General features: G+C 41.9%; 1 protein-coding gene across 1 annotated transcript in view; it reads right to left on the reverse strand.

Moving 5' to 3' along the window:
* The window catches only part of large1 (LARGE xylosyl- and glucuronyltransferase 1), a 181839-nt gene that overhangs the window by 27035 nt on the left and 127546 nt on the right, over positions 1-27258 (reverse strand). The window contains exons 7-10 of the mRNA XM_032504892.1: positions 14359-14468; positions 12282-12392; positions 6394-6519; positions 2962-3117 (exon numbers count right to left, since the gene is read on the reverse strand). Coding sequence (XP_032360783.1) covers positions 2962-3117; positions 6394-6519; positions 12282-12392; positions 14359-14468 — 503 coding nt within the window. The remainder of the gene's footprint in view (positions 1-2961; positions 3118-6393; positions 6520-12281; positions 12393-14358; positions 14469-27258) is intronic.

Below are 27258 nucleotides of genomic sequence, written 5' to 3' on the forward strand. Positions count from 1 at the left end.
TGCAAAACACAGTGCTCCTAGTTGACATTTATGCTCCTAACTGGGACAATGTTGATTTCATGAACAGGATCTTTAATCATTAAATACACATCATCTTATTTTTGGCGGACATCTCAACTGTGTTGTAGACCAAGTTTTGGACCGCTCTGCCCCAAGACACTCACTGCTCTCCAAGTGGTCCATGTCTTTAACAAACTTTATGGAAGAAAACGGATTTGGCCCATGGAGGTATAGGAACCCTGTTTTGAAATCATTCTCTTTCTTTTCAGATAATGCATCACTCTTTCACCAGAGTAGAATGTTCAATCACATATTAGGTGTTTGTGATCTTGGATAATGCACCACTACAGATGGAAATTTCCTTTACTTTGAACAGAAAGGACAGCCCTCTCTGGAAAATTGACACCTTTTACAAGAGTTTCTGTGACAAAATCTCAAATTCTATCGATACCTTCATACTTACTAACAAACAAAAACGGTTACAAGACCTTACAGATTCTTGACACTGTTGCTATGCTACAGACATTCTCCTGAGCTGTATAAAAGGAAACTAGATTTAAAGTCAGAATTCAATCTATTCTCCACAAAGGAAGCAGAAAGTTTACTGAGCATGGGGTCAAGAATAGTCGGCTCCTAACAATATTGTCTCCAAGCCTCAGGATGTTAATAAGGTCTTTTTACTTGTATCTCTACAAATCTGAGTCTCTGTCCAACAGAAGGTGTATGGAAAATGTGTTAAATGGCTTGGAATTCCCATCTATTGGCCAGGAGTTGGGTAATGATTTAGACAGGCCACTAGACGTTAACAAGATCACATGGCTATCAAATCTATGCAAAGTGGCAAGGTACCAGGTCCAGATGGTTATGGGGCAGCGTTTTATGTTCAAATTTGTTTATTATTAGGATAACAGTAAAGTTTTGTGGTAAGCTTGCTCCACTTCTTGTGGATATGTTTAATGAGTCCTTCGAGAATGGTTTGCTGCCGCACACACTCACCCAAGCCACATTTATCTTTTACTTAAAAAAGACAAAGACTCCTTGGACTGTGTGTCACTTTGCCCAATCTCATTAATCAATACCAAAGCCAAAATGATTGCTAAAGTGATGGCCAGACGTCTTGAGGACATCCTGCTGCAGATTTTTTCTGAAGACCAAACTGGCTTCATTTAAGGGCACCACTGTCAATATTAGAAGACTCTTAAATGCTATTCACACTTCTGGTCCCTCTCTCAGAGAGAAATTGGATGCTTTGCTCTGCGAAAATTTGGGTTTGGTAATATATCTCATGGGTCAGACTCCTCTACTCCGCCCCCGTTGCTTGTGTTACTGCCAACTAAATGCATTCTCCATTCTTTCCACTAACTAGAGGGACACGCCAGGGTTGTCCCCTGACCCAACTGTTGTTTGCCTGTTGAACCTCTCTCAATTGCACTTGCAAGTCCTCAACTCATTTTCACAATATCACCAGCTATGTAGTGGAGCACAGGGTAGCCCTTTACGCTGACAATCTTTAGCTTTTTTTGACGGAACCTTTAGCTTCCATCCCTTATGTTGAGTCTATTTTAAGGGACTTTGGCGCTTTCTCAGACTATAAGCTAAATTTTCAAAAGATTGAGTGTTTCCTGGTAAACAGCCCAGCCTTACAAGTTAAACAGCCTTCAATTACCTTTTGTTTGGCACAATCTGGTTTTAAATATCTAGGCTTAAAAAATACCCGTACCTTGACTTCTCCTTTTGAAGTTAATACCTCACTAACATGAAAGCCCACTTTCAGAGGTGGAGCAGCCTACCCCTTTGACTCTCAGGAAAAGTACAATGAACATCTTGCTCAAATTTATATACATTTTCCAATATCTTCTTCTGTTTTTATGGAAGTCCTTTTTTGTATGGTAGATCAGGCAATCTCTACCTTTATATGGGGGGGGGAAGGTTCCTAGAATAAGTAGAACTATTCTGCATAGATTTAGATTGACTTCATGCATTATTATTAGTCAGCGAGCATTCAAAAATGGATGTAATGGTTGAGAGCCTCTGAAACTGGCCAGTGCAATCGTGTCGTTCTTCTTCCCTCGCGGCTCTGGTTTGCTCCTCTCTCCCTTTTTCTCCCCCTCGCAACTCCACGAGCCCTGTTGTTCTGTCTTCATATTACTATAATTGTTAATATAATTTTGAAATATTTGTCTTGGCGTTTTAGTGCTATTATTTTTTTTTATCATTTTCTTTTTTAACCCTAACACACACACACACACACACACACACACACACACACACACACACACACACACACACCACACACCACACACACACACACACACACACCAACAATCCTCTCAATCCTACAACACAACTCCCAACCCCCCCATCCAATCCATCCTACATCCTTGTCCTCCTGTGTCCTAGTGCATGGTCGGTGCAGCAAGATGGATAGATGCTGTTCTGTTTGACCAAATTGTTGGAACTGTAAGACAAAGGACAGCTAGTTACTTCATGTCCTATGGTCATGTGATAAAGTCCAGAAATTTTGGACCGAGATACACAATAGCTTTGTCTGATAGCAGGGACCCAGGTTCCATTCAGCCCAAGATTGTTCTAGGAGATGGACCAATCCTAAACAGAATAGAAAGACGCTGGAGCCAAACTAGTTTAATGATAGCCAGATAATATATAGACAGATTAAATGGGTGCCATTTCAAGAGTGGGCTTGTGAGATGGCTAGGGTGGCGGCATATGAAAAGATGTCATATAAACATTTTGCCAGATTGGATGTCCACACTAGAAAATGGGGAGGATACTTGAGCTTTCTGCAGGGCTTTCTGTAGCTTTTGTCCTATAGAAAGACGTGTATGATGACCTTCGTTCTGCATGAATTCACAAACCGTTACAGCTACAGTCGACTAAACATTAGTGTAGTCAGCATTTAATTCACAACACAACCAGAAATACAGAAGCAGTTCCACCTACGTTCTCACTGTTGTGGTCAGCCTCGCTGGGACATCCAAACAGCTCTCTTCGCAGCAGGTTGCCATCGTACTCCAGAAAGGTAAGATAGAGATTCCGAAAAAACTCCACATGCTTGTTCTTTACTCGCAGCTTCTTGGGAGAATTCCAGTGGATCACCTAGGCAGAAGAACCACAGAGAGGAGAGCAGTGAAGACATTGTCAGGGTACTGCTGTTATTGTCATAAACAAAATATTTTATTGCAATGCATGGACCATTAAACCAGTTGCATTCCACCAAATTATAAACCCGGTTCTGGGACTTAATCCACTGTCATTCTAGCCCAAAGTCTATTCCCTAGGTCTCTACCGACCGCCCTGAAGATTAATAAAAAAAGTTGAAGTATAAAAGTATAAGGAAACATTTCAAACACTATCTCTCTCACTATTTATTTTAGTAATGACACTTTTAAGATTGACTCCAAAATATCTACCTACATCAAAGAAAAACATGAGAGGTAGCTACAGTATAAAGTTTCCCACACTTTGTGTTGAAAAGTAAAGGATTCAAGTTTACTGACAATTTTAACTACAAACTGATATCTGTAATCCAGTGCTGTATCTTGTATTTATTTTCCTTTACAATTAATAGATTTGTCTTTACAAGACATTTTTCGGCATTAAACGTGACTACAACAACAATTAATTAAATGACTTGGCTTGTTGTTTTGCTCGCATGTGTCATATCTGCTTGGGCAAATTGAAAACATCATGGATCATCCAGTCATAACTGCTCAGGTGTTAATTTTTTTATATCAACTAATTTGAAAGGCAGTCTTATTTGTGATTGGAGCAATGATATTAAGTTAGATATACCACACTGACAACGCCATTAAAAAACACCTTCAGGTATTATGAACATTATTAGTGTTGGAGCATTGAGGTGTAATAAGGCCAAACTTAATGTGTACAGATGGCTGCTGGGAGCCTAATCCCTGCTACCATAGGTGAATTTTCTCATTGGATATGCTGAAATTGAAAGAATGGATGAATTAGCACAAAGCCTGTTTCATTTTTTAGAGCTTATAGAATAACAACAAAGACTAAATGTTGAATCTTTATTCCAGTAAATGAGATCAGCACAGTGAAGCACAGTAAAATGAAAGAAAACAGAAAAATGTTCATTTACAAGTGTGTGTGTGTGTGTGTGTGTGTGTGTGTGTGTACACTACTGTCTACATGTCTAAAGTTTTTACAACAAGTTCATATAAAACCCACTGATGTATGACATTAGGTTGTCAAAGAATTTTTAAACTTTGATACTAGTATCAAATAAAAAATAAAAACATACTTGATTGGCTACCTCTTTCCATACCATGGTTAAAAAAGAAAAAAGTTCTAAGCACACAAAATGTATTTCTAACTTGCAACCAGTGCCAATACAGAAAAAGTCTCGTCTAGACGGTAGAAATTACTTCAGGTGCACCTGAATGGACCATTAGAATCAGAATCAGAATCAGAAATACTTTATTGATCCCCGAAGGGAAACTCTGTGTTGTAGTTGCACAAATATTATAAATAGAGTAGAAATACAAGAAATAAAGAAATATAAGGAATTGGATACGTACGGTATTTACATAAAGGAATGTTATTATACATTATTTACATAATTAACATAATTAAGGATTTGGAATGGTGAAAAGTTAAATAATAATAATAATAATAATTGTAGTATTTGAAATTGCACACATGTCAGGCCAGTGTTATTGCACAAAACAGATAATACAGATAATAATGTCCAGTTTCAACCTCTCTAAGTGTGTGTGTGTCAGACACTTAGAGGGAGGAGTTATAAAGTTTGATGGCCACAGGCAGGAATGACTTCCTGTGGCGCTCTGTGGTGCATTTTGGGAGAATGAGTCTGTCACTGAAAGTGCTCCTGTGATTGAGCAACAAGCCATGGAGTGGGTGCGAGACATTGTCCAAGATGGCATGTAGTTTGGACAGCATCCTCCTATCTGACACACCCGACAGAGAGTCCAGATCCACCCCCACGACGTCACTGGCCTTGCGAATCAGTTTGTTGAGTCTGTTGGCATCCGCTACCCTCAGCCTGCTGCCCCAGCATGCAACAGCAAAGAGGATAGCACTGGCCACCACAGACTCATAAAACATCTTCAGCATTGTCCTGCAGATGTTAAAGGACCTCAGCCTCCTCAGAAAATAGAGACGGCTTTGGCCCTTCCTGTAGAGGGCTTGAGTGTTCTTGGCCCAGTCCAGTTTATTGTCCAAGTGCACTCCCAGGTATTTGTAGTCCTCCACAATGTCCACACTGACCCCCTGGATGGAAACAGGGCTCACTGCTGCCTTGGCTCTCCTTAGATCCACCACCAGCTCCTTGGTCTTTGTCACATTGAGCTGGAGATGGTTCTGCTCACTCCATGTGACAAAGTCCCCCACCACAGCTCTGTACTCAGCCTCGTCCCCCTCGCTGATACATCCAACCACAGCAGAGTCATCAGAAAACTTCTGAAGATGGCAGGACTCTGTGTGGTAGTTGAAGTCTGTGGTGTAGATCGTGAAGAGGAAGGGAGAGAGGACAGTCCCCTGCGGGGCCCCGGTGTTGCTGACCACTCTGTCTGATACACAGTGTTGCAGGCGCACATACTGTGGTCTGCCAGTCAGGTAGTCAACAATCCAGGACACGAGGGGGGGATCCACCTTCATCGCTGTCAGCTTCTCACCCAGCAGGGCCGGCCGGATGGTGTTGAAAGCACTGGAGAAGTCAAAAAACATGACCCTCACCATGCTTGCCGGCCTGTCCAGGTGGGCGTAGATGCGGTTGAGCAGGAAGATGATGGCGTCCTCAACTCCCAACCGGGGCTGGTAGGCGAACTGGAGGGGGTCCAGGAGAGGCCTCACCATGGGCCGCTCCTGTTCCAGAACCAGTCTCTCCAGGGTCTTCATAATGTGGGAGGTCAATGCCACGGGTCTGTAGTCCTTGGCGTCACTGGGACGTGGCGTCTTTGGCACAGGAACGAGGCAAGATGTCTTCCACAGCATGGGGACCCTTTGGAGACTCAGGCTCAGGTTGAAGACATGGTGAAAGACTCCACATAGCTGAGAGGCACAGGCTTTGAGCACCGGATGGATACCATCAACATTTTTACCAAAATGTTGCTCCGCCAATTCATTTTGATCCAATGTGTTTAATTAATCATGTTCACCGCTTGCCTGACAGGGAAAGTGAGTTGCTAGGTTTACTAGCTTGATGTGGCATTTTGCTTGCCCCAAGCAATCGGGCAATCCTTATTATTGAGCCCTAAAGAAGGCCAAAATGTGTGTGTGTGTGTCTTTTTGAATATGTGGTTGGCTTGAGACTGAATAATGTAGGTCAGGTATTCTATGTCTAAAGGGTGACTGAGTGTAAGCATATTGGTAACAGCAGGGTTTCACCTTGAGGTCTGACACGTCTTTGTAGCACTTCTCAGAGCGGGTGTGGTCGGACAGCTGGACATTCCAGAAGCAGGGCAGCTGGTGAACCAGGAAAGGGTTCTGTTTGATCACAGCGTTGAAGATGTCCTGCAGAGAGACACACACACACACTGAGCCTTATGCTTTGCCTTATGTTTCATCATCAACAACCCCGCACCTCACACTTTAAATTCTTTATTAAATGACCACACAAAATAGCCGGAAATTTCAGAAGCACAGTAAAATAAGGTGTTAAACAAAACAATTTTAGCAATCACAATTTCTCAAATACCAAACAGTATGTCTAACATGTTTTTAATTAATGGTTTATTATTTTTTATTAAATGATTGTTTTAATATAGTAGCCAACTCTTTTTTAATTTAGCAAATTATGACAGCACATGAATGCCACAAGCACAGGGTGAAACATTATTTCACACTGCAGTGGATGGTAATGCATAACACATAGATGATGGTATGTATAGAGGGAGACTGGAGGGTCGGAACCGACGGAACACATAGGTCTAACTCGCAATTAGCCACTAATGCAAACACACCTGGGAGACAGAGGATATTTTGGATATTTTTCCCATTACCTAAATTCCGTCCACGTTTCCCTCACTGGCATCTTTACCTTGCTTGATGTTTTGCAGTATGTTTACCCATATACACACTCTCCAAATATTACTTTATTTTTTTCAGTCTTTAAGTATTTTTAATATATTTAAATTGTGACAATTATCTGCACATTTATTAAAAATTTATTTATTTATTTTGAGCTCAGATCAGTCAAACCACAATGTGTAAATGACTAGTAAGTGATACAATTGGATTTTTCTTCAGAAGGCGAAAAAGTTTTGCCTCAAAAGGCAGATACACACACACACACACAGAATTGAAATCCACAAATTCCTTTTTTTGTTCACAGATGAAAACTGGATTCACTAACACTTGTTCGAAGTTAGGAAGATGTTCACAAATGTTTTTTATTTTATTTATTGGAACTTGTTTGTGTATTTGCAGATCTGTTTTATATTTGCAAAATATTTTGTGAGTTTACAAATGTTTTTTTTGTATTTGTGGTATGTGGTTTATATTTACAGATTCACACACGTGCTATTGAAACACATCTTTCCATGATCTGATCACAGCCGAACACAAATTGTTTTGTTTGATAATTACCGTACGTACACACCGCCACCGACTTGAGCTGCAAAAAAGCTCTGGCCGCCCCGCCAAGGACGCTTGTCAAAAAGTACGGGGAAGCTTTGTGACGCTTTGGCCGCTCTGACGTGGCGGCGTTTTCTGTTCGACCGGGAGAAGCGCACGCAGCCACGGCCAATACACTGACACTAGAAACCTTTATAAATTACATATATAATGACAGAAGTTGTATTAATTGGTCGCAACGGGGTCTGTTAGCAGTTAGCTCGCTCGTTAGCCGCTGAGCCATAGCGGCATGCAGGCAGAGCGAGCAGCCGCCGGACTGATCTAGTGACCCGTGCCTGACTTCACTGTGAGCGGATATGACCGGCAGGTAGCGTTAACTTGTTCCTATGTACAAACAACGTTATATTATAAACGAAAGGTAACCCAGCAACGGCGATTATGAGCTTGTCCTCAGAATTAATGTTTTGGTAGGAACGAAAGATTACATCGTATGTTTCTCCAGGATCAGCCAGCGTGAAGGACGTCTATATTCCGATTGGCGGCTGGCGTTAGCCGCTGCTTGCCGCTGAACCGCGTCATAGCTCATTACCATAAAGTTTCAACTTTCTGATTGACGCTCAACACGCTCAAAACGCCCAAAACGCGACGCCGACAGATTTGCCGCTCCTTGCAGCTGAGAGAAGCCGGCTTCCATTGAAAATGAATGACTTCCGGTATCTTTAGACGCTCAAGTCGGTGGCGGTGTGAACGTACGGTTAGCCTGCTATAACATATTTATGACAGGTTATGTTGTCTAGTTTAAGGTCAAGTTGTGTTAACAAAGATATTGTCTCGCGTAATGTCAAGTTGTCATAGCACAGAGATTGTAGTCATTGTTAATATCATATTGTCATGACACAAACCTCTCAAACAAAGCTAACTTAGCATTAAAACTGTCATAATTACCAAATGACACTTATTGAAAACCTTAATAATCATCAATTATTATAATAATCATAATCATCAAACATTTATAATGTCTCCCTTATGTTCATGACTGTGTTGTGTCATGGTTATGACAATGTCATGTCACTCTTATGCACACCTTTTCATATAAAGTGTTACCCAAAGTATTTATGCTAAAAAAACAGACTCTCCTTATTTTGACTGGTTAAATTATTCATGATACAGATTAAAAGGCAAATAACAGATCATGAAGAGAAAGATCTTTCTACTGAATGAAGAAAGTTGTTGGTTAATCTGATGTCTCCTCAGAGATCCCCACTCACTCCTCAGAACATGAATAAGCCCATTGGAACAGACTTAATGATGGCGGACCAGAACCATTTCCAAATCAACTGAAGAGTAAGTAACGATTAAATATACCCCTTGAGTTGTGCATGGCCTTGATCTTGAAAGGATGAATTGTCTCATTGTTGGTTTGGACTTAAACAACTGGAGCTATCGTCATCATAGAAGAGTATACTATCACAAAAAGAGTATACTTCAAATTGCTTTGGAAATGTTTTTGGTTACATCTTTTTTTTTTTTACTTTGGGATCTCTGAAGGTTCACAAGACAAAAGTCTCAGTGACAGATTCTAGCTTCCTAATGGTAGACATAAAACTCCACAGCCACATAATTAATGCTGTGATAAAGAAGGCTGACAGCCCATTGTTGGAGCTCATACAACAGAAGGCAGATGGAATGCTCAAACGATTTCCAAAGCACTGTTCATTTTCCATAGTGCATACCTTGCGGGGCTTTCCTTAATGAAGGTTTAATTAAAAACTCATAAACGCGCCTCTCATCTAGGAGAGCTCCGAATAGCTCTGAGATAATAGAGAGACCCTTCACCAAGGTCTATGTGTTTGCCCTTCCTATGTTAGATATAGAACACTGCGCAGTACAAACACTTGAAAATATATGCCTTTCTCGCCTACATTTTTACCCCCAAAAAAGTGATGCAGTTTCCACATACTTTGGCCCTCTGGGATGACCCTGAGGTCATTGGGAAGTTAACACTCTCAATTTGTTGTTTCTAGTGGAAGTGTGACACTAGGCCTCCAAGTAAATCATCTGTAAAATGATAAAAAACACTACTGTAAGCATATTACATGGGCTACATACAAAATAGTACCCTTGCCACATGTCTCAACTTTGAACAGAAAAAATCCAGAAAAAATGACTTATAAAATGGATTTTATATGAATTTATTTCTACAGATATGTCTTTGCGTTTTTCTTATTTCTTATTTCTAAAAAAAAGCCAAAAAAGTGCTAAATACAAAACTTCTGAAATACAAAAACACATCCACATCACTCATACATATAACTGAAAGAACTACATACATAAATTTATAGGAATAAGTCATCATAATTTGATGAAATGGTGAAATGCCATAAGAAGGCCATATTTTTGCTTTGACACAGCTGGAGCCATCACAGGGTTAATATTTTCTGGTCATGTTTGGTATCAATCAACTCTTCTTCTTATTGGCTACACAGGGGTGCCAGTTTTATGACCTCTTCTTCTAACTGGTGGGATATACTGTCAATTTCTCCTACGTGGGCCCAATGGGGACTGTGGGATTTGATTGGCTTGGCTCAGGAATATCTCGAGATAAACTGAAGCTATTGGCTGGGAACAAAGTTCAGTGGAATCTGCAGAAGCCAGAGACTCTAGCGGTGTATGGAGTGACTTTGTAGCGCGCCCAGGGAAAAAGATACAAGCGATCAAAACCGAGAAATTATGCACTATCTAGATTTCTCTACGTCGAAACTTGGCCAGAAACTACAATATTGTGAGGGGACCAGATAATTATGGATTACAAGACTTGGATATTCTAATACTTTGAAGTGTTGGCAAAGTAGGAAAAAAAAGTTTTTGGCGATTTTTCCCCGCTGTGATTAAAGACACGAGGAGACAGGTAGGAAAACACACTCGATTAGACTCAAATCTTTCTGTGTTTCTTTACTTTAGAACATGATTATAACCGCTGTTAGTCCCCTTATTGCTTTGTGTGTGGGCTCGATGGAATCATGAGACTTTAAGCTTTAAAATGATGTATGGCATGAGTGTGTTTATGACGGTTTAATGCTTGCAATTTATGAGGGAAGTCAACACTTCCTCAAACGGTCCCGTGGACGGGACCTATACTCGCAACAGGTTTAAGTGTAACTAAAATGGATGAAAAAGGTCTCATCAAACCTTTGTACAGCTTTGACATATACATTGAGAGTCAGATGAAAATAGAGGCTTACAATATATGCAGAGTAGTTGTTTTGTTTTTTTAGTTTTTTAAATAAAGCTGCTGTGGGTCACTTGCAAAAGATCAAAAGAACATTAGCAGTAGCACATTAGAACAGTAGCACAACCCAAACACATCCCCCAGCAGCAGACTCTCTGTATTACTGTAATATGTTCAAGTACATAATTTTTCTGCCCTTTGGCCCGAAACAGGAAAATTGCTCATTGTGGGATTTACCTCCATATTGAAGGATGCTGTAATACTATTTAGGTTCGGAGTTAATGCAGGAAGAAGTAGGGCTGGGCGATATACAGCTGAAAAACGCAATACGATAAAATGTTACATTTCAATCAATATTGATAATTATTGACAGTTTTTAATTACCTGGTTTTTAATAATTACTAGGAGAAAAAAAGTTGAATATAACCACTTTATTTACTAAGGTAAAAAGGTAATATTTCAATATTTAAGGTAATTTTTGGCGCTTTTTTTAACCTGGACCCTGTTTTATCATGCATTTGTTTTGAAGTGCAGAAAGTGTAGCTTTATGTTATCTAAAATATTTTCAATTGTGCATTTTCCAATTGTGCCCACAAAATGTTGAGCTGCTCTTTGCACAGCTTTTATAGACCTTACATTTGGATAAGGACAGTCAGACAGGCCGAAGTTGTGGCTAGTTGTGCTCAGCTACTTTGACTGGGATGACTACTGCCAGCCAAATAGTTAAAGACAACTTATACCGAAGAACATTTACCTAAAGAAAAATGCTGTTCCAAGAGTGGAGAGCTGTACAGACAGAGTGGCCAAAGATACTGTGTTGACCTGGCATCAATAAGTTACATACAATGGCAAGATAATGCCAACTTATCCATCTCTACATAATGTTGTCAGACACTCACTTTAGGGAGGAATTTTAACGGTGTTTGTCTTTGCCAGACCTTCCTCCACAGCGCTGCGTAGGAGGGTCTGGCTTAGTCTACACAGCATTCTGGGATGGGGGACAAACATGCTTTGGTTTACCGGCATTTCTCTTTAAACTAATCAAAATCGTTTTGGACGGTGCAGAGCCGCGGTGCCGCTGCAAATTAGCATTGGAAGGAACTTGTTTTGGTGGCGTACGTAACACAAAGAAAGCAGAAGGCAACGGATAGCAGGCCGGAAAGAGTGTGAGCCAACAGAATTCCCTGTATTAATTCCCGGAGTAATCCTGGAAGTGGAACATTGTGGATATAGACTACTTAGATACAAATGCGTTAAATAGAGTCCAGGTTGAAAAACAACAATAAAAAGGATGGTAGCGACAAAGAAAATAAAATACTGCATGTTGTTGTATTCCCACTCTTGGTTGGGGAGGTTCTCCTGCACAGTTTACACCAATCCACAGCATGTGAGCGGAGCGGGATGATGTTGGGTGGAGAAACAGCTAATTTTGAATTAGCATGTCTGAGGTGTGAGGATGGGTATGTGTTACCTGGTCTGCCAGGGAGGTGGACAGCATGCTCATTAGTTCTCTCTCTGCAGTCAGCCTCCACATCTGCTCCCATCTCAGCTTTCGCAGACGATCCAGGAGAAGAACAAACCCCTTAAAAGCGCACACACGCACACGCACGCACACGCCACGCACGCACACACACACACACACACACACACAACACACACACACACACACACACACACACACACACACACACACACACACACACACACACACACACACACACACACACACACACACACACACACACACACAGATATGGTAGCTTAAGAACAGAGAGATTATTATCAGCTGCCTGGTAAAGTGATAAAGTCCCGTCATGAGGCTCTAAATCACATCCTTGCGTTTTCTGAGATAAAGCTGCAGACTTAGAAGTTAAAGAGATGACCAACGTTGGACAAAGACAACATTTTAAAATCCTCTTGGAAACACAAATATTCTTAGGAAGTCATGCTTCTTTTCTCTGCTAACTTTCTCCCACAACAAACGAAAAAACAAAAACTTCTCAGTTCCCTGGCTAAATAAAGCAATATTCTGGGGTGCTACTAATAAAATCAAGCAGGCCATTTTCAGAGGGAAAGACATAGGCATAATGTTTTTGCAAATCGGAACAAACAAACCAGCTTTCACACCCCGCTGTGCTCTGTTGCCACAGCCATGGTTACAAAGCCAACCAGCCGCAACTGAACAGGAGGCTAATGTCAAATGTCAAACTGTCAAATTTCTGTTCTGTGTAAATGTAACACATGCCTTTCTATTTCTGAGATCTGCTGTTCAGTCACACTCACAGGAAGTTTATAAGCAGAACACTAAACCTTTTCAAAGCAGATGCGTTAAGGTGAGTTTTACACAGCTCCCACTGAAATGTGTTTGTTTGGAAATTCACAGAGCTTCTGCAACAAGTTGTGCTGTTTGTTTTGGGCTATAGTCAATAGAACGCTTATCCACCAGCTCCAAATAGAACAGAGAGAGATAGAAGTCTCCAGAAGGAAAAGACCTGCTGGATTTTAAGGATCAAAAAATATATAGGCAGGGAAAAATAACAAGGTGTAATGGAATTCAATCAATTCCACAATCAGATTTTTGAAGATGTTTTTCCATAAAACTTTTAACACGCCTCAGGGTTTCCTGTATTATTCATCAATGCCTCTGAATGAACTACATTCTTGCAAAAAAAGGAATTTCTTCACTGCTTCTTTACCTTCACTGTTTGGCTTTGACATTAAATTATCAGAGGAATAAAGAACACAGATAATACAAGTAAAAGACAGCAATCACATTTTTTTTTCCTATTTGAGATAAATGAAAATGACCTTGGATGGTTTTATTAACAACACCAGTATAATCACAGAGAGAGGGATATCAATTGAGAAACTGTGTATGCATACAGTAACCACACACAAATGTTTGTTTTAGTCATCTAAAAAGATTCCCATGAAACAGTCTTGCTCATTGATTTTACAACAGTGCCCACAATGGCCTGATTCAACCAGAAATATTGAAGTAGGCAGTACAAACAATCTGGTAAAATCACAAACTTTTGACAAATAGATATTGTCTCATGGTGGATATCTCCATTTTGGCCATAAATATGCCATAGTATACTGTTTTTTTCATTCAGTACACATGGATAATATATTTTACCATTTTGTGCTAGCAGACACCAATATAATATGTAGGTTGACACTGTCAAACCGGGATTTTGAAACATTAATGCTGACACAACATAAAGAGTAAGCTATATATTTGACCAACGATTTAGTACAGCGAATGTCCACTGAATGAGTCAGCAATGTGTTGCAAATGTCCCCAAGAAGAGTATTAGAAGCAGATTGTCTCCCTGTGGTCTGTTGTTCAGCATACATTTCCAGTGTTGTTTCTGAGTTGTTTGCTAATCCTCTTGGTATTTTACAAGCACATTGACAATACGGTTACAGCTATAATTAGCATGCATACGGATTTTCTTTAATATAATAATGCATATATGCAACTGGAACACAGTTTGAAATGTCACCCTACCATGTTAACATGATAACATGACGTCCTGTCAAACCTCACCAGTGTTGAAGCCTCTACTCAGAGCCGGCCAGGGCCGATGGTTCTTCCAAAGGTTCCCCAGATACCAGTCACTCTGGTTCTCCACCAGACCAAGAACCTGCTGACCTGAACACAGCAAACACAACACCATTACTGCTTTTTCATATTCTCTGCATCTTCTTATTTTCTCTTTTATTTATTTAATAATTTGTATTGTCTCCTGGGGCTTTTGGCTTAAGGAATTTGGTGGTTTTCCAAAAAACAATGTTGCATAACTTTAATATGTGTACTTCTGGGATACAATGAACCCCAAATAAACTCACCTGTGTACTACTAATTTACTGTGTGCTTCTATTTCAGAAGAACTACATTTACATGACAGAGAAATGTTAATGTTGTTGTAAATGTTAGAAAATAATAAAAATTTAAATGTGATGCATTATAATTTATTAAACTATCCAGCATCATTTTAGGGTTTAGAAGGAAAATATTTTAGTCAACACATTAAGTGGAACCGAAATGAGGAACCAAAATTCGCGTTCCAATCAGGTCAGATTTCTACAGGTTGAGAAGGAACCAGGTTTTTGGTACCCAACCCTAATTTTGACCCCATGTCATTTAGCTGACGCTTTCATGCAAAGCGACTTACAATTGCTATATATCTGAGGTTGCACGCCTCTGGAGCAACAAGGGGTTAAGTGTCTTGCTCAGGGACACACTGGTTGATGTATTGCAGTGGGTATCGAACCCAGATCTCCCACACCAAAGTTGTCATATCCACTGCGCCATCACCACGCACTACCTGGATTATTTCTTTTCTTCTTATTTTGCTGAGTGCAGGATGTTAATGGACATCAAAGAGCCTTTGGGGTGTACAAGTTTAACTGACACACACACAAACACAGACAGGATGACGCTCTGCATTTACTCATAATCCAACAATGCAGCACCACAGGCGTGTGTGTGTGTATTTGTGCTTTAGAACATAAGCACAGTGAAACAATCCGAAAATAACTAAAGTATCTGATTAACTGCTTTGTTCAGCGCTCCCTCTCTTCAATTCACATCACTGCCTGGTACAGAAACAGCACCAAACAGGACCGCAAATAGTGGTTTGGTAGGATAAAAACACAACAATGCGCTACCCGGCCTAAAGAATAGTTACACCTGGCACTGCAAGAAAAAGGCAAATCATTATAGATCAAAACCACCCGGGTACCGGATAAACCAGGCCAGCACTGTTAGGCTCAGGAGGAGCTTCTACCCTCAAGACACTAGGGTCTTAAGATCCTAAAATTGCCCCTCCAGCCCCCCGTGTTCTGATTTATTATCAATCATGTACAACTTGAAGGAGCTGATGGGATTAAATTTAATTGATATTGTACTTCATAGGATTTGCATGTGACAAATAAAATGATTGATTGAGATAATTGAGTGATGATCTGAAGCTAATTAGCTGTTCTTGGCTTCCCTCGGTTTGGACTGTATGTAGACAGAAATAAAGGTTAAAGGGGCTTTTATGTCTGAGTCAATGACCAACAGGGAGAAAAATGTAACTGCCACCTTACAAATAACAAACCGCCTGCCATTAGAGAAGGTGCAAATTGAATTCTGTACTCAACAATACAATTAATTTAGAGTTTTTAAGCCACACAATGTAAGGTATAAAGAGGACAGGCAAAGAAGCAGAATGAAATAAAGAGGCGATTCATGAGATGACTGGACAAGAGGGAAAGGGATGTAGTGTGGGCTTTATGGCGAGAGATTGTGAAAGGCAACCTGAGATGAGATAAAGGTCGAGGAGAGCCTGGAGAGAAGGCAAGGGTGTAGCAGTTGCAGCTTTAATGAAGGCTGTAAGAAAGATTAATGAGAGCTTATTGGAGCAGGCAGCAGATAGCAGGCAGCCCCTTTAGAAAGGCTGCAAAACAAAGAACAATGGGGTGATGACTGAGCGGGACAATTAGAGCTAAAAAACAAAACTTACTCATTTTACTGAGACAAACTTCACAGGTGATTCCACTTTGGTTTGGGTTCATCAAATAAGTGCCTGTTATCTTAATCTGATTGTCAGAAGAATATTCTACTGCAAATCTCTTGTGTTTTAAGCCTACTCTCTTACAGAGTCTATCTGCTATTTGCTGCTGAGCAAGTGGTGTACAATGGGTTTATCTGGGTTTTCACTGAAAACAGTTTGATGGTAAATCTTAACAATCAATCCACAGAAAGATTTTCTGGATTTTACTGGATTTTCAAGTCAGAGAGCCATGACGGGCAAGAAAAAGGAAACAAAATCAATAGAGCTGTAATCTGTTTCTGTTAGAATATCTTAAAGAAAAGAGCTCAAAAGTAGATGATTCTTCTTACTTTTTTCTATATTCAAACCCCAGCAACTGCATTAGCTTGCAGGTTCTTCAAAAAATTCATTCACATTACACAGTAGCTATTGATTTTGTAATTCACATACTGGCTATCTGGCAGGTAGCAGGTATTGCCTTTCATCTTTCAGGGGAAAGATGAAAGGCAATACCTGCTATTCAGCAATTACAGTCTGGTTAGAATGGATTAGAGTTGGACATAATAGTATGTATGCATACCACTAAGCAAAGTCCTCACACTGCAAACCTCAGGCAATCCAAAATATATTTCTCAACATGCAGCATGCGGCTGAGGGGGGACTGAGCAAGTTCTTAAATTAGCTGTGAAGAAGTACAAGGAGATTAGTGGGAGTGTTTCATGCTGAGTCAGTGGTGCTGATACAAGTAAAGATGGCTGCCAAGGTCAGCAGGCCCACAATAGTCTCTCCTCACCACCATTTCATCCTGCTACTGCGCCTCACATGGAGCTTTGATCAACAACCTTATCAGGATATTCATTCATCATTAACAAGTCTTATCACGTTTCTAATTTTAAATGATAAATCTTTGAAACTTTTGTTCACTTGGAGGTTGTTTTGTCACTAAAATGGTCCATACTAGGGCTAGAATGTTGATGATATGAAGATGTTGTCTTATTGTTTTACAAAATCCTGTTAAAAAAAATTCATGATGTAACTTTTTTTTAAACTAAGAAATTAGTCATCTAAACGTTAATTTTATACATGTGACCTAACAGTGGAAAACAGTTAATTGGAGTAAACAGTAATTTAATTACTTTCGCTTACGTTCGCTAACCACACTATATGTTTCCAGATCTCAGACAGAAAACAGGAGACTGAAATTGTATGCTAGAAGTACCTTGCGGCAAGGGAGGCCTCAGAAACGTCTCATCAGACAGACCTGAGCAACTTCGGAGAAATTCCCCTGAAGGCAGTCTTTTTATTAATGAAAAAAGAATCAGGTTACATAGTGAGATTTATGGTGTGGGTGTGGTGTTTGCGGTGAAACAGTGGAGAGTATACAAGGTGATTTCACTCAAGCTAGAAGCTACAGATTAAGACATTTGCACGTACTCAGACACATACACACACAGATGGACACATAGACACATACACTAGTACACACAGACAGGTGTATGGGCATTCAGCCACGTGAACGGACACTCAGACACACACAGACAGATAACATACAGACATACACATACAGATACACATACACACACATACACAGATACACAGATTCTTGTGCTAGTCTTCTCAAGGTTATAAACCATATTTGGCATAGAAAAGTAAGCTTGACCCAGGACAGAATGCTCTTATCACATAAATGAAAACCTTAAACTGTATATGAACTTTTTTTTTTATCACACAAACTGGCTGCTTAGAAAAATCGCAGGCCTCCTAACCTGCTCATAACTCATAAATGGGGTTAAACAGTGCATCTAGTTGCTTTAATACCAGCAAGGATTTTCTTACACATTATAAGCATATGTTAAGCAAAATAAAATCCCTAACACAAGGAATATTCAATTATGTGGTCATAATATCAGATATGATTTGAAGGGAGCTCAGATGTAACACCAGCTTCTTTTGAAAGTGTTGCATTATGGGTTGTTTGTAGCCTTATTGTTGCTAAGCTAGTTTCTTCAAGTCTGTTTATAGTGTCAGCCATTAAAGTCTTAAGTAAACCCAGTTTTACCTGAAGTAGTTTCTGACGGCATGTACAGTATAATGTTTTTTACTGCCACAAAGGAAAGATATTCACAAGAAGTGAAGAGCAAAAACATCTCCCAGCATCTTTACTGCAGAAACAGTCATGGGATAAAATCCATATTCATACATGCATTTATGTTTTGCTTTAATGAAAGTATTTCATTAATTTCTATGACAAAAAAAGCCTACAGAAATGAGGATTATCTTATCCTTGAACTAACATTATCTTAGGAAAGCTATCTCAACAGAAATCTGAGATTGTTTAGTATCTTGAAAAACTATTTTCCAAAAAACAGGTGACAGAAAAAGGGGGGCTCGCAATAATCACGATAATCTTATATTCAGGCCAAGATTGTAATATTCTATTCATATTATGATAATGAATTAATAATTTTCAGGTAATATTGTTGCCTGTCCCATGAGAGTGTGACAGTGAGCCAGCATGAACAACACCAGAACCCTGAACTGAAGCAGCTAAATGGAATTCAGCCACCATTCAATGCATTTTATTATTTACACCTGCGCTTTCATCAGGGGCAATGCTACAGGGGGCAAGGGGGTTTGCTGCAGCCCGACACTAGAGGCTTGCCCCCCCAGCTGCCCCCCTAACTTAGGTGTTCTTAAAACTGTATGTCCACAAGCTTCTCAAAGCATTAAAATAAACAATAAATTGACCAAAAGTGAATAATAGATACATAAGCCCAATTTAAGGTCCTGTTTTAAATATACGCCATAGGTATGTGCGTAGGTACACGTTGATATAGTCCCTACGCCGTAGCCTGCTGTGCAACTCTCAAATTGGTTGCTTCACATTACCCCCAACTCATTTTCTGGTTCTCCTCCCCCATAAACATCATGAAATCAAGGAAAGAATTAATTTTTCTTGCGACAACTTTCCAACCGTGGTCAGAAAGCACTGGGGAGACACTTTGTTTCTTTGTCTCCACCTCCAGAGTTGGATTTGCTCCGAAGCTAATCCTTGTCATCCTGCACTCCCCCACATATTCACACATGCCGGCTCTGCTATTCTCTTGAAGAGATACGCTAGGACACCAGGACACAAGGCTACTTAAACCTGAGGTTACTTAAATAGGCTACGGTGTAAGTTTTGTGTAGCTCCAACATACAATCACAAATCTGCCTTTAGGCCCCACGTTAAATTGGTGTGTTTAAACTTCACCAGTTTACACCAATTTAACTTAAAGTTAAATTTGTAATGAATGTAATGTATACTAAAGGTAATTCAGCATCAGCAAAAATATCACGTCCATTACTTAGTCAAAAGTGAAATTGCTCCCTTGTAATTTGTGAGAGCATTTTGTCCTTTGATCAGTTTTGATTTTAGTAAAGACAAAAAAAGCTTAATACAACATATTTAAAAATAGCATTTACATTTTTTTTTAACATTTTTAATTCATAACAGATACAGAGGGTCGTTGTATTATTATAATAAGGATATCACCCCCCACAACTGGGTTCCAAAAGGTAAGTGATTATTATTATTATAAAAAAAAAAATCAAATAAGAATACAGTCAACACATTTACCCCTTTTTTGTGGTCATTTCTGAATTCAACAAAATATGAACATTACTTACAATGTATCAGTGTTTCTTAAACCAAAATGTGACCTTTTATATACCCTTTGGAAATATAACCGCTTCACAATAATTTAAGTTTGAATGTAGAATGAACTAACAGTTTAACCTTTTAGTACCATATATTTGTTATTTTTTAACTATTTATTGTCTCTATGAACTAAATCTAACTATGCATTAACTTAGATTATAGCCTAATTTCCAAAGGGCTACATCTGCATATGCTCACTCTTTTCTGATTTTGTATTTGTTTTCCTCCTATATGGCCCTACAGTGTAATGTAATACAAGGATAACCAGAGCTTTCACATGAGGAAAGTCCTGTCCTGGTGTCCTTGAACACCAAGTGATCAGCCAAAAAGCATTTCTGTCACCCTAGAAATTTTTTTCTGCACTTAGAAAATGACAATGCACTTTAGTGTTTCTAATTCAAGGGCCCCTGTCCAAGGAGGGAAGCACCACACCAGCGGCTTTCTCCTCTTTCTATGCAGCAGGCGGGCTCCCTGCCCACCGCTCAGGTTCTTTTTCCTGACCTGTGTGAATGCCGAGTAGCATTTACATAACAAGGGAGATGGACGGCGGTCCCGCCAGGGCGGCAGAACCCTTTTTTTGTCTGATGCAAGCCCACACTGCCGTCTCCCCAAAACCAGGTACATGCTCGCTTCACTGACCGTGCCTACCAGTGTACTAGGTGGCCACAGCACTTAACAATACCGTTTTTTGCTAGCATGACCACTAGCTCTGCGGTCTTTGCCAAAAGTGCTAAGCCTTGGCTGTTCCCCGCTGAGGCTGGGGCAGCCATGGGCTGTAGGTAGGGGAGTGGATGCGGTGACACACCTCCTAGAGAGCGGCGCTTTGGCCCCAACAGCGACACCAAGGTGTCGCTCAAGGAGAAGGCGCCCTGCAGGCTGCGGTCTGCGCCTCTCCAAGCCCCAGCTCCAGCTCCACCTATAGGGGTGCAGCCATAAGGCCTGGCGGGTAGCACCCACCTCGCTGTTCTGCAAACGGCGGCGTCAGTGACTGTGGCGGGGCACTGGGAACACGTGTCTCACTCCAGTTAGAGTGTAGGGCGGGGCACAGTGTGGGAAAGTTTGCCACCCAGGAATGCATGGCTGTCAATCTTATCACAAAAAGGCTTTACGTTCCAGTTTACCAGCCCTTTTCTGTGTTGGAAACAGCCGTGTCATCTCAGTGGAGATAGCTGGGAGAGCTGGGAAACGTCAGCTCCGCAACTTGCCAGAAGTTGGTTTAGTATTGCAAGTTTATACGTTACCATGGCAATGGTACACATGAAAATGGCTGCTGCTCTGACTATTCTGCTATGTTGATTTGAATGGAAATGGCAAATGCATATAAAAGAACAATGTTGTTAAATATCATCTTTGGAAAACGCTCTTATTATGGTAATAGCGTTGGTTGTTATATTCAAGGTATTACGGTGTTACGTTTACGTAAGGTATTACGTTTCATATTATACCTGCGTGTATGCAATGTATGTGAGTTGAGTTCCCTTGTATGCAAGAGAGTGACGGATGAACAGAGCCGTGCACATATGTGAAATAAATAAGTCCATGGAACAAACGCTCCGCTTATACTTCCACGTCAACTTAAGCCTGCGCAAGTCAGCCAACTTAACAGGTTATTGGGCCCAGGATTGAAGATAAGTGAGCGTGAAGTTTAACGCAACGTATTACGCGGCAGCTAGCTAACAGAAGTAAAAGCTAAGCTAGGAAATCGGCGGGATGACAAGATGGCCCACCGAGCAACAGGAGTTCCAGCACCGCAGCTTTTATTCAACGGGTCGGAGGAGAAATATGACCTTTGGGAAACGAGGTTCCTGAGCTGCTTACACATTCTGAAGTTAAAGGACACTATCTTAAAAGAGCCCACTGATGCAAACGAAAATCAGTTAGCTGAAGACAGACGGAAAAATGCCGACTGCTATGCTGAGCTGGTAAGGCTAATAGACGATAAGAGCCTATCGCTAATTAGGCATGAAGCCGCTGATGATGGCAGGAAAGCCCTGAGTATACTTGAAGAACATTATTCAGGAAAAAGCAAGCCGTGAATTATAAATATGTACACTTCTTTAACAAAGTTACGCATGACAGACAACAAGACTGTTACAGACTACTTAATAAGAGCAGAGAACATTATTACTGCATTAAGGGATGCAGGAGAGACCATGAGTGACGGGCTAATTGTAGCCATGATGCTAGGCGGACTACCCGACTCGTTCAAGCCGCTAGCTGTCCATGTAACGCAAAATGAAGATAACGTACGTTTGCAGACTTCAAAAGAAGACTGCGGGTCTTTGAAGAATCCGAGAAAATGAAAACGACTGAACCGACTACAGATAACGTGATGAAGATGCATACAAGACAGGGCCGAGGCCGCAGCAAGCCACACAGTAAAAAAAAAGAAGATGGCAACATTACTTGCTACAAGTGTGGAATAAAGGGACACAGGGCGAGACACTGTTTCAGAAAAGTGTGGTGTATGTTGTGGGTTGTGGTTTTTGCTTGGGGTTATTTTCCCGTCTGGCCTTCCCTGTGTTTTCGTCCCGGTTTTCTCCCTAGTCTGGTGTCATAGATTCTGTCTTATGTTTCCCTGTGTGTGTTTGTTATGCTTCTGCATTTTGGTAGTCAGCTTCCTGTCTTGTCTTGTCTTGTCTTGTCTAACTTCACTTTGTTTGTCTGATTGTCCTGCCCCGCCCTGATATGATTCACCTGATGTGTCACCTGTTCCCCATTACCTCGTTACCTCTTGTATTTAACCTCTGTGTTCCCATTGTCTAGTGCTGCATCCTAGGCCCAGGCCCTCAGGAACCCCTGTCTCTCCTGTCCTAGCCTCTCCTAGTCCTAGTCTCCCTAGTCTTGTGTCCGTCCCTATCTCTGTGTTTGTCCCCATCACTGTGTCTGTTCCTGTCCCCGTCTCTGTACCTGTTCGTTTCCCTGTCCCAGTGTTTGTTCCTGTGCCTTGGTCTGTCCCTGTGCTTGTCTCGGTCCCTGTGGTTGTCTCTGTCCCAGTCTTCGTCCCTGTCCCGGTCACTGTCTCTGTCCTAGTCACCATTCCTGTCCCCATCTTCCTTCCTGTCCTTGCGTCCGTTCCACCCAAAATTGTCCCTGAACCCGACCCGGCTGTCTCCATGCTGTCCGTCCCGTCTATGACCGCGTCTTTCCCACCTGTTTGTTCCGAGTCTAGCCCGTCCCCCAGTGAGATTCCTAGTACGCCCCCCTCCGTGGGCTTTTTCGTATCCCTCGTGTGCCTCTCCGTAGGCTTTCTTGTGCTCCTCGTGCGTCCTCTGCTGGGCTTTTCCGTGCGCCCCACCGTGGGCTTCTTTGCGTCCCTCGTGTGCCTCTCTGTAGGCTTTCTCGTATTCCTCGTGCTCCTCGTGCGCCCTCTGCTGGGCTTTTCCGTGCACCCTCCAATGGGCTTCTTCGCGTACCTCTCTGTAGGCTTTCTCGTATTCCTCGTGCTCCTCGTGCGCCCTCTAGCGGGCTTTTCCGTGGGCTACGTCTGGCGCCCTCTCGTGGAGAATTTCGGTATACCCGCTCTCGGGTCCTTAGTGCGCCCTCTCATGGGCACCCTTGTACATCCCCTCGCGCCTCTTAACGCCCTTTCCTTGGTCAATCTCCGGTCCCAGTGTTCGTTAGTCACCCATACTCCCTGTGTCTCTGTATATTTCTCCCTTTTTCTGTTTGTCTCTCTTTTGTCCCTGGGTCAGTGTCTCCCCTGCTTTGTATGGACACAGTGGATCAGGTGAGAACTTATGAAATCATGAAATTTGTTCCAGAAATGTGAATGTCTGTTTATTTTTCTTCTTTTTTTTAAGTCAAAGTGTAGTCTTTAGCTTCTAAATCCAGAGAGCCTTCTGTTGGTTGGTTGGTTTATGCGTGTTTATAGGGAGAGATAATGGTAAACGTGTGTAAGTATGTGTGTCATGCTCTCTTCGTTTATCTGTTTGTATGCCCAGTACAGGCTCTACAACTCCAGTAATTGCATTGTTACTGTATGTGTGTATATATAACCGGGATCCTGTATTTTTATATATGCATCTACATGAGTTGTTATGTCTTATGATCATGTCGTTCTTTACAGTGTTTGCTGTCAGCCACCTCTTGATGTTCTGCATTTCTTTTTTTTTGTATCTTTCCTTTTTGTGTTGTAGCTAAACCATCATTGTTCTTCTAGCCTCTCTGGTGGCACTCTGCTCTCTGTCCCCCACCTGTCTCGCTTTCCTTCTGTTATGATGTTGTGTCTCTTTGCCTCCCTCTCCGTTCACCTAGTCTTTCTGTGTTCACCTCGCTCTGTCCCTCTGGCTTTCTTCTTTCCTAGTAGTTGGTGTGGGTGTCTCGCCCTCTTCTGTGTGTGTCGGTGTTTCCCACATTCTGTCTCTCTCTTTCCCTGTGTCCGTCCTGCTCCCTAGGTTTTTTTTGTCCTTTTTTTTCTCCTTGTTTTACTTGTTTGTGTGGTTGACTCACCCTGTTCCTCCCCCCCCTTTCTCCAGTCCAACTCCGTCTCTCTGTGTCCTTCTCCCTCTCTCCGTGTGCTCCAGTTACTCCCTGTGCCGTGCTGTCCCTGTCCCTGCTTGCTTCCTGGCTCCTTTCTCTCTGTCCCTCTCCTCCAGTCCCTGACCTGTGTGTGTGTGTGTGTGTCTCTCTCTCTCTGTTCATTGTCTCGGTCTCTCCCTTTCTTCCATCGCCCTGTCTCTCGTGCTTTTTGTGTCTGTCTGTCTTGTTCTTTGTCCCTCTTGCTTCCTTGTTTCCTCTTTGTTTGTGTGGGTATCCTGTCTATCCTGCTCTCTGCGTTTCAGTCCCTTTTTTCTGCTTGTTTATGTGGGTGGCTCTCCCTGTCCCTCTGTTTCTGTGTTTTTTGCCCTCCGCTCTGTGCTACGCTGTTCCTGTCCCTGCTTGCTTGTCTGCTCCCTTTCTCTGTCCCGCTCCTCTAATTCCTCGTTGATGTCTGTCCTCGCCGCGTCTCCGTCGCTTTATCTCTTTTGTTCCCTGTGTCTTGTTCTCTTTGTCCCTTTCTCTTCCTCTGTTTGTTTATGCGTATCTCGCCTTCTCTCTCTGTGTCTCTCTCCGTCTCTTTCTCTCTGTGTCTCTCTTAGTCTCTCTGTGTCTCTGTCTCTCTCTCTGGCTCTTGCTCTCTGTGTCTCTCTCTGTCTGTGTCTATCCGTCTCTTTCGCTCTATGTCTGTCCGTCTCTCTCGCTCTGTGTCTCTCTGTCTCTCTCTCTGGGTCTGTCTCTCTCTCTCCCCATCTCCCCGTCTCTCTCTTTCTGTACCTGCCCCTAGTCCCTTGTCAATGCTCTTTCTCTGTTCCTCTCCTCCTATTCCTCTCTCATCTCCGTCCCTGCCTCATCCCGATTACTCGTCTCGGTTGCTCTGTCTCTCGTGTTTTCTGTGTCCGTTGGTCTTCTCCTTTGTATCGCCCTTTCGCTTTGTTCTGTCCGTTGTCTGTCTTCTCTGTTGTCTCTGTCTGTCTCTCTTGCTGTTTCTGTTGTCTCTCCCGGTCGGTTTTTCTCTCCATCCTGGTGTGTTTTCCTTTCTGTCTTTTTCGTTCCCGGTGTCTGTCTGTCGGTCGGTCTTGTCCGCTTGTGTTTCTTGCCTGTCTCCTTGTCCCTTTCATATATTTCCGTTTGTCTGGTCTTTTCCCCCTGCCTCCTTTGTTTCCTTGCTTCCTCAGTCTCCGCTTCGTCCGGTCTTCTCTCGCTCCCTCCTTCTCAGTCCCTCTCTCGCTCCCTCCTTCTCAGTTCCTCTCTCGCTCCCTCCTTCTCAGTCCCTCTCTCGCTCCCTCCTTTCCAGTCCCTCTCTCGCTCCCTCGTTCCTTCCTCTTCGGTCCTGCTCCTGTCTCCCCTTCGTTCCCTTGTTTTGCCTCTTCCTTGTTCCCGGTTCTGGTTTCCTTTGTCCGTGCTCCCCTATGCCCTTGTCCCCCGTGCTCCGGGTTTCCTTCTGTCCCCTTGTTTCTCCGTCCCTTGGCCCCCTCTTTTCCAGTGTCTTCCGCCCTTACTGGGTTGTTTTTTGTTCTCTTTTGGGTTTTTGTTTGGGTTTTTGACATCAGGGGCCTGTTGCACGAAAGTAGAATAAAGATATCCAGGATAAGTGAAAAAGCGCAGCTTGACTTAGTGTGATCTGCTCATCGCGGCTTAATCGGTTGCACGTTTGCCGAGCCAGGATAAACAGGTGGAGCTATGTCAAGCCAGGTGTAGATAGCTGGGATAAGTGCACGTTCACGGCTTTCTCAAATAGACCACGTTATCGATCACAGATTTACTGATGCAGAGATGAGAAGACGCATGCGCCAAATGTTTCACCCAATGGACAGCAGCTTCGAATGGAAAGTAACGAGGAGGGGAAGAATATGGAAAAAGGGAAATACGGCTCTTATCAAACGGAGAGAAAAAGCCCGACATAGCGGACCCGACTGAATGTGTGGGGGTTTAAAAATATCTACTTTGCCTCAAAAGTGAGCAGAGGGAACTAATATTCCTCGGGAAATGGACCCTACGGACTTTAGGCTTAATTTCAAACCCTTTTTTACAACGTGAGAACATGTTTTACAACCACGCACAAATCTCTATAAGCTATATCTAATTCTTTGTACAATTAATGTTCATACAGAACAATCAGAAAGGGACAACAACTAGAAAAAAAAGTAAATGACTTCAATACACACTGTGAACATATATGTAAAACAATATTCATGTTTTTTTATTCTTCTGACAAGTGACCGCACCAAAATAAAAAGATTAAGAAGCATTGTGGTGTTCCCGGTGTGATGAATGTAAACCACACTACATACGTACTGTGTATAGGCACGTTATTGGTCCAGGGATGGGAGACTTATTGAGAAGGTTATGAAACCAATGTAAGCTATAACAAAAAACAATAGGCCCACTTATTAAGGAGTAACACAAACTACCCTTCATTAGAGAAGGACAAGCAACAAGAAAATGAAATCATGAATGTAGTGGTCTCTGACCAGTCTGCCATTATTATCATCTGGAATATCTCTACATTAATATCATCACACTTAATCTCCGGAGCGCGTCCTGTAGAAACCTGAAGCTGAGACCACGGACGCTGCGCTGCTCATCTCTACTTTTACAGAGAGAGTGGACACTGACACAACTCGCAAGTCTGCTGGCAGGCAATAGCCACCGGCCACCGGGCACCGGGCAGCGGCCGCACGCCAGGCAGCCTCGACACTACCGTCCCACCGGGAAAAGTC

This window comes from Etheostoma spectabile, chromosome 23, assembly GCF_008692095.1.
Source record: "Etheostoma spectabile isolate EspeVRDwgs_2016 chromosome 23, UIUC_Espe_1.0, whole genome shotgun sequence".
NCBI classification, from domain to species: Eukaryota; Metazoa; Chordata; class Actinopteri; order Perciformes; family Percidae; genus Etheostoma; species Etheostoma spectabile.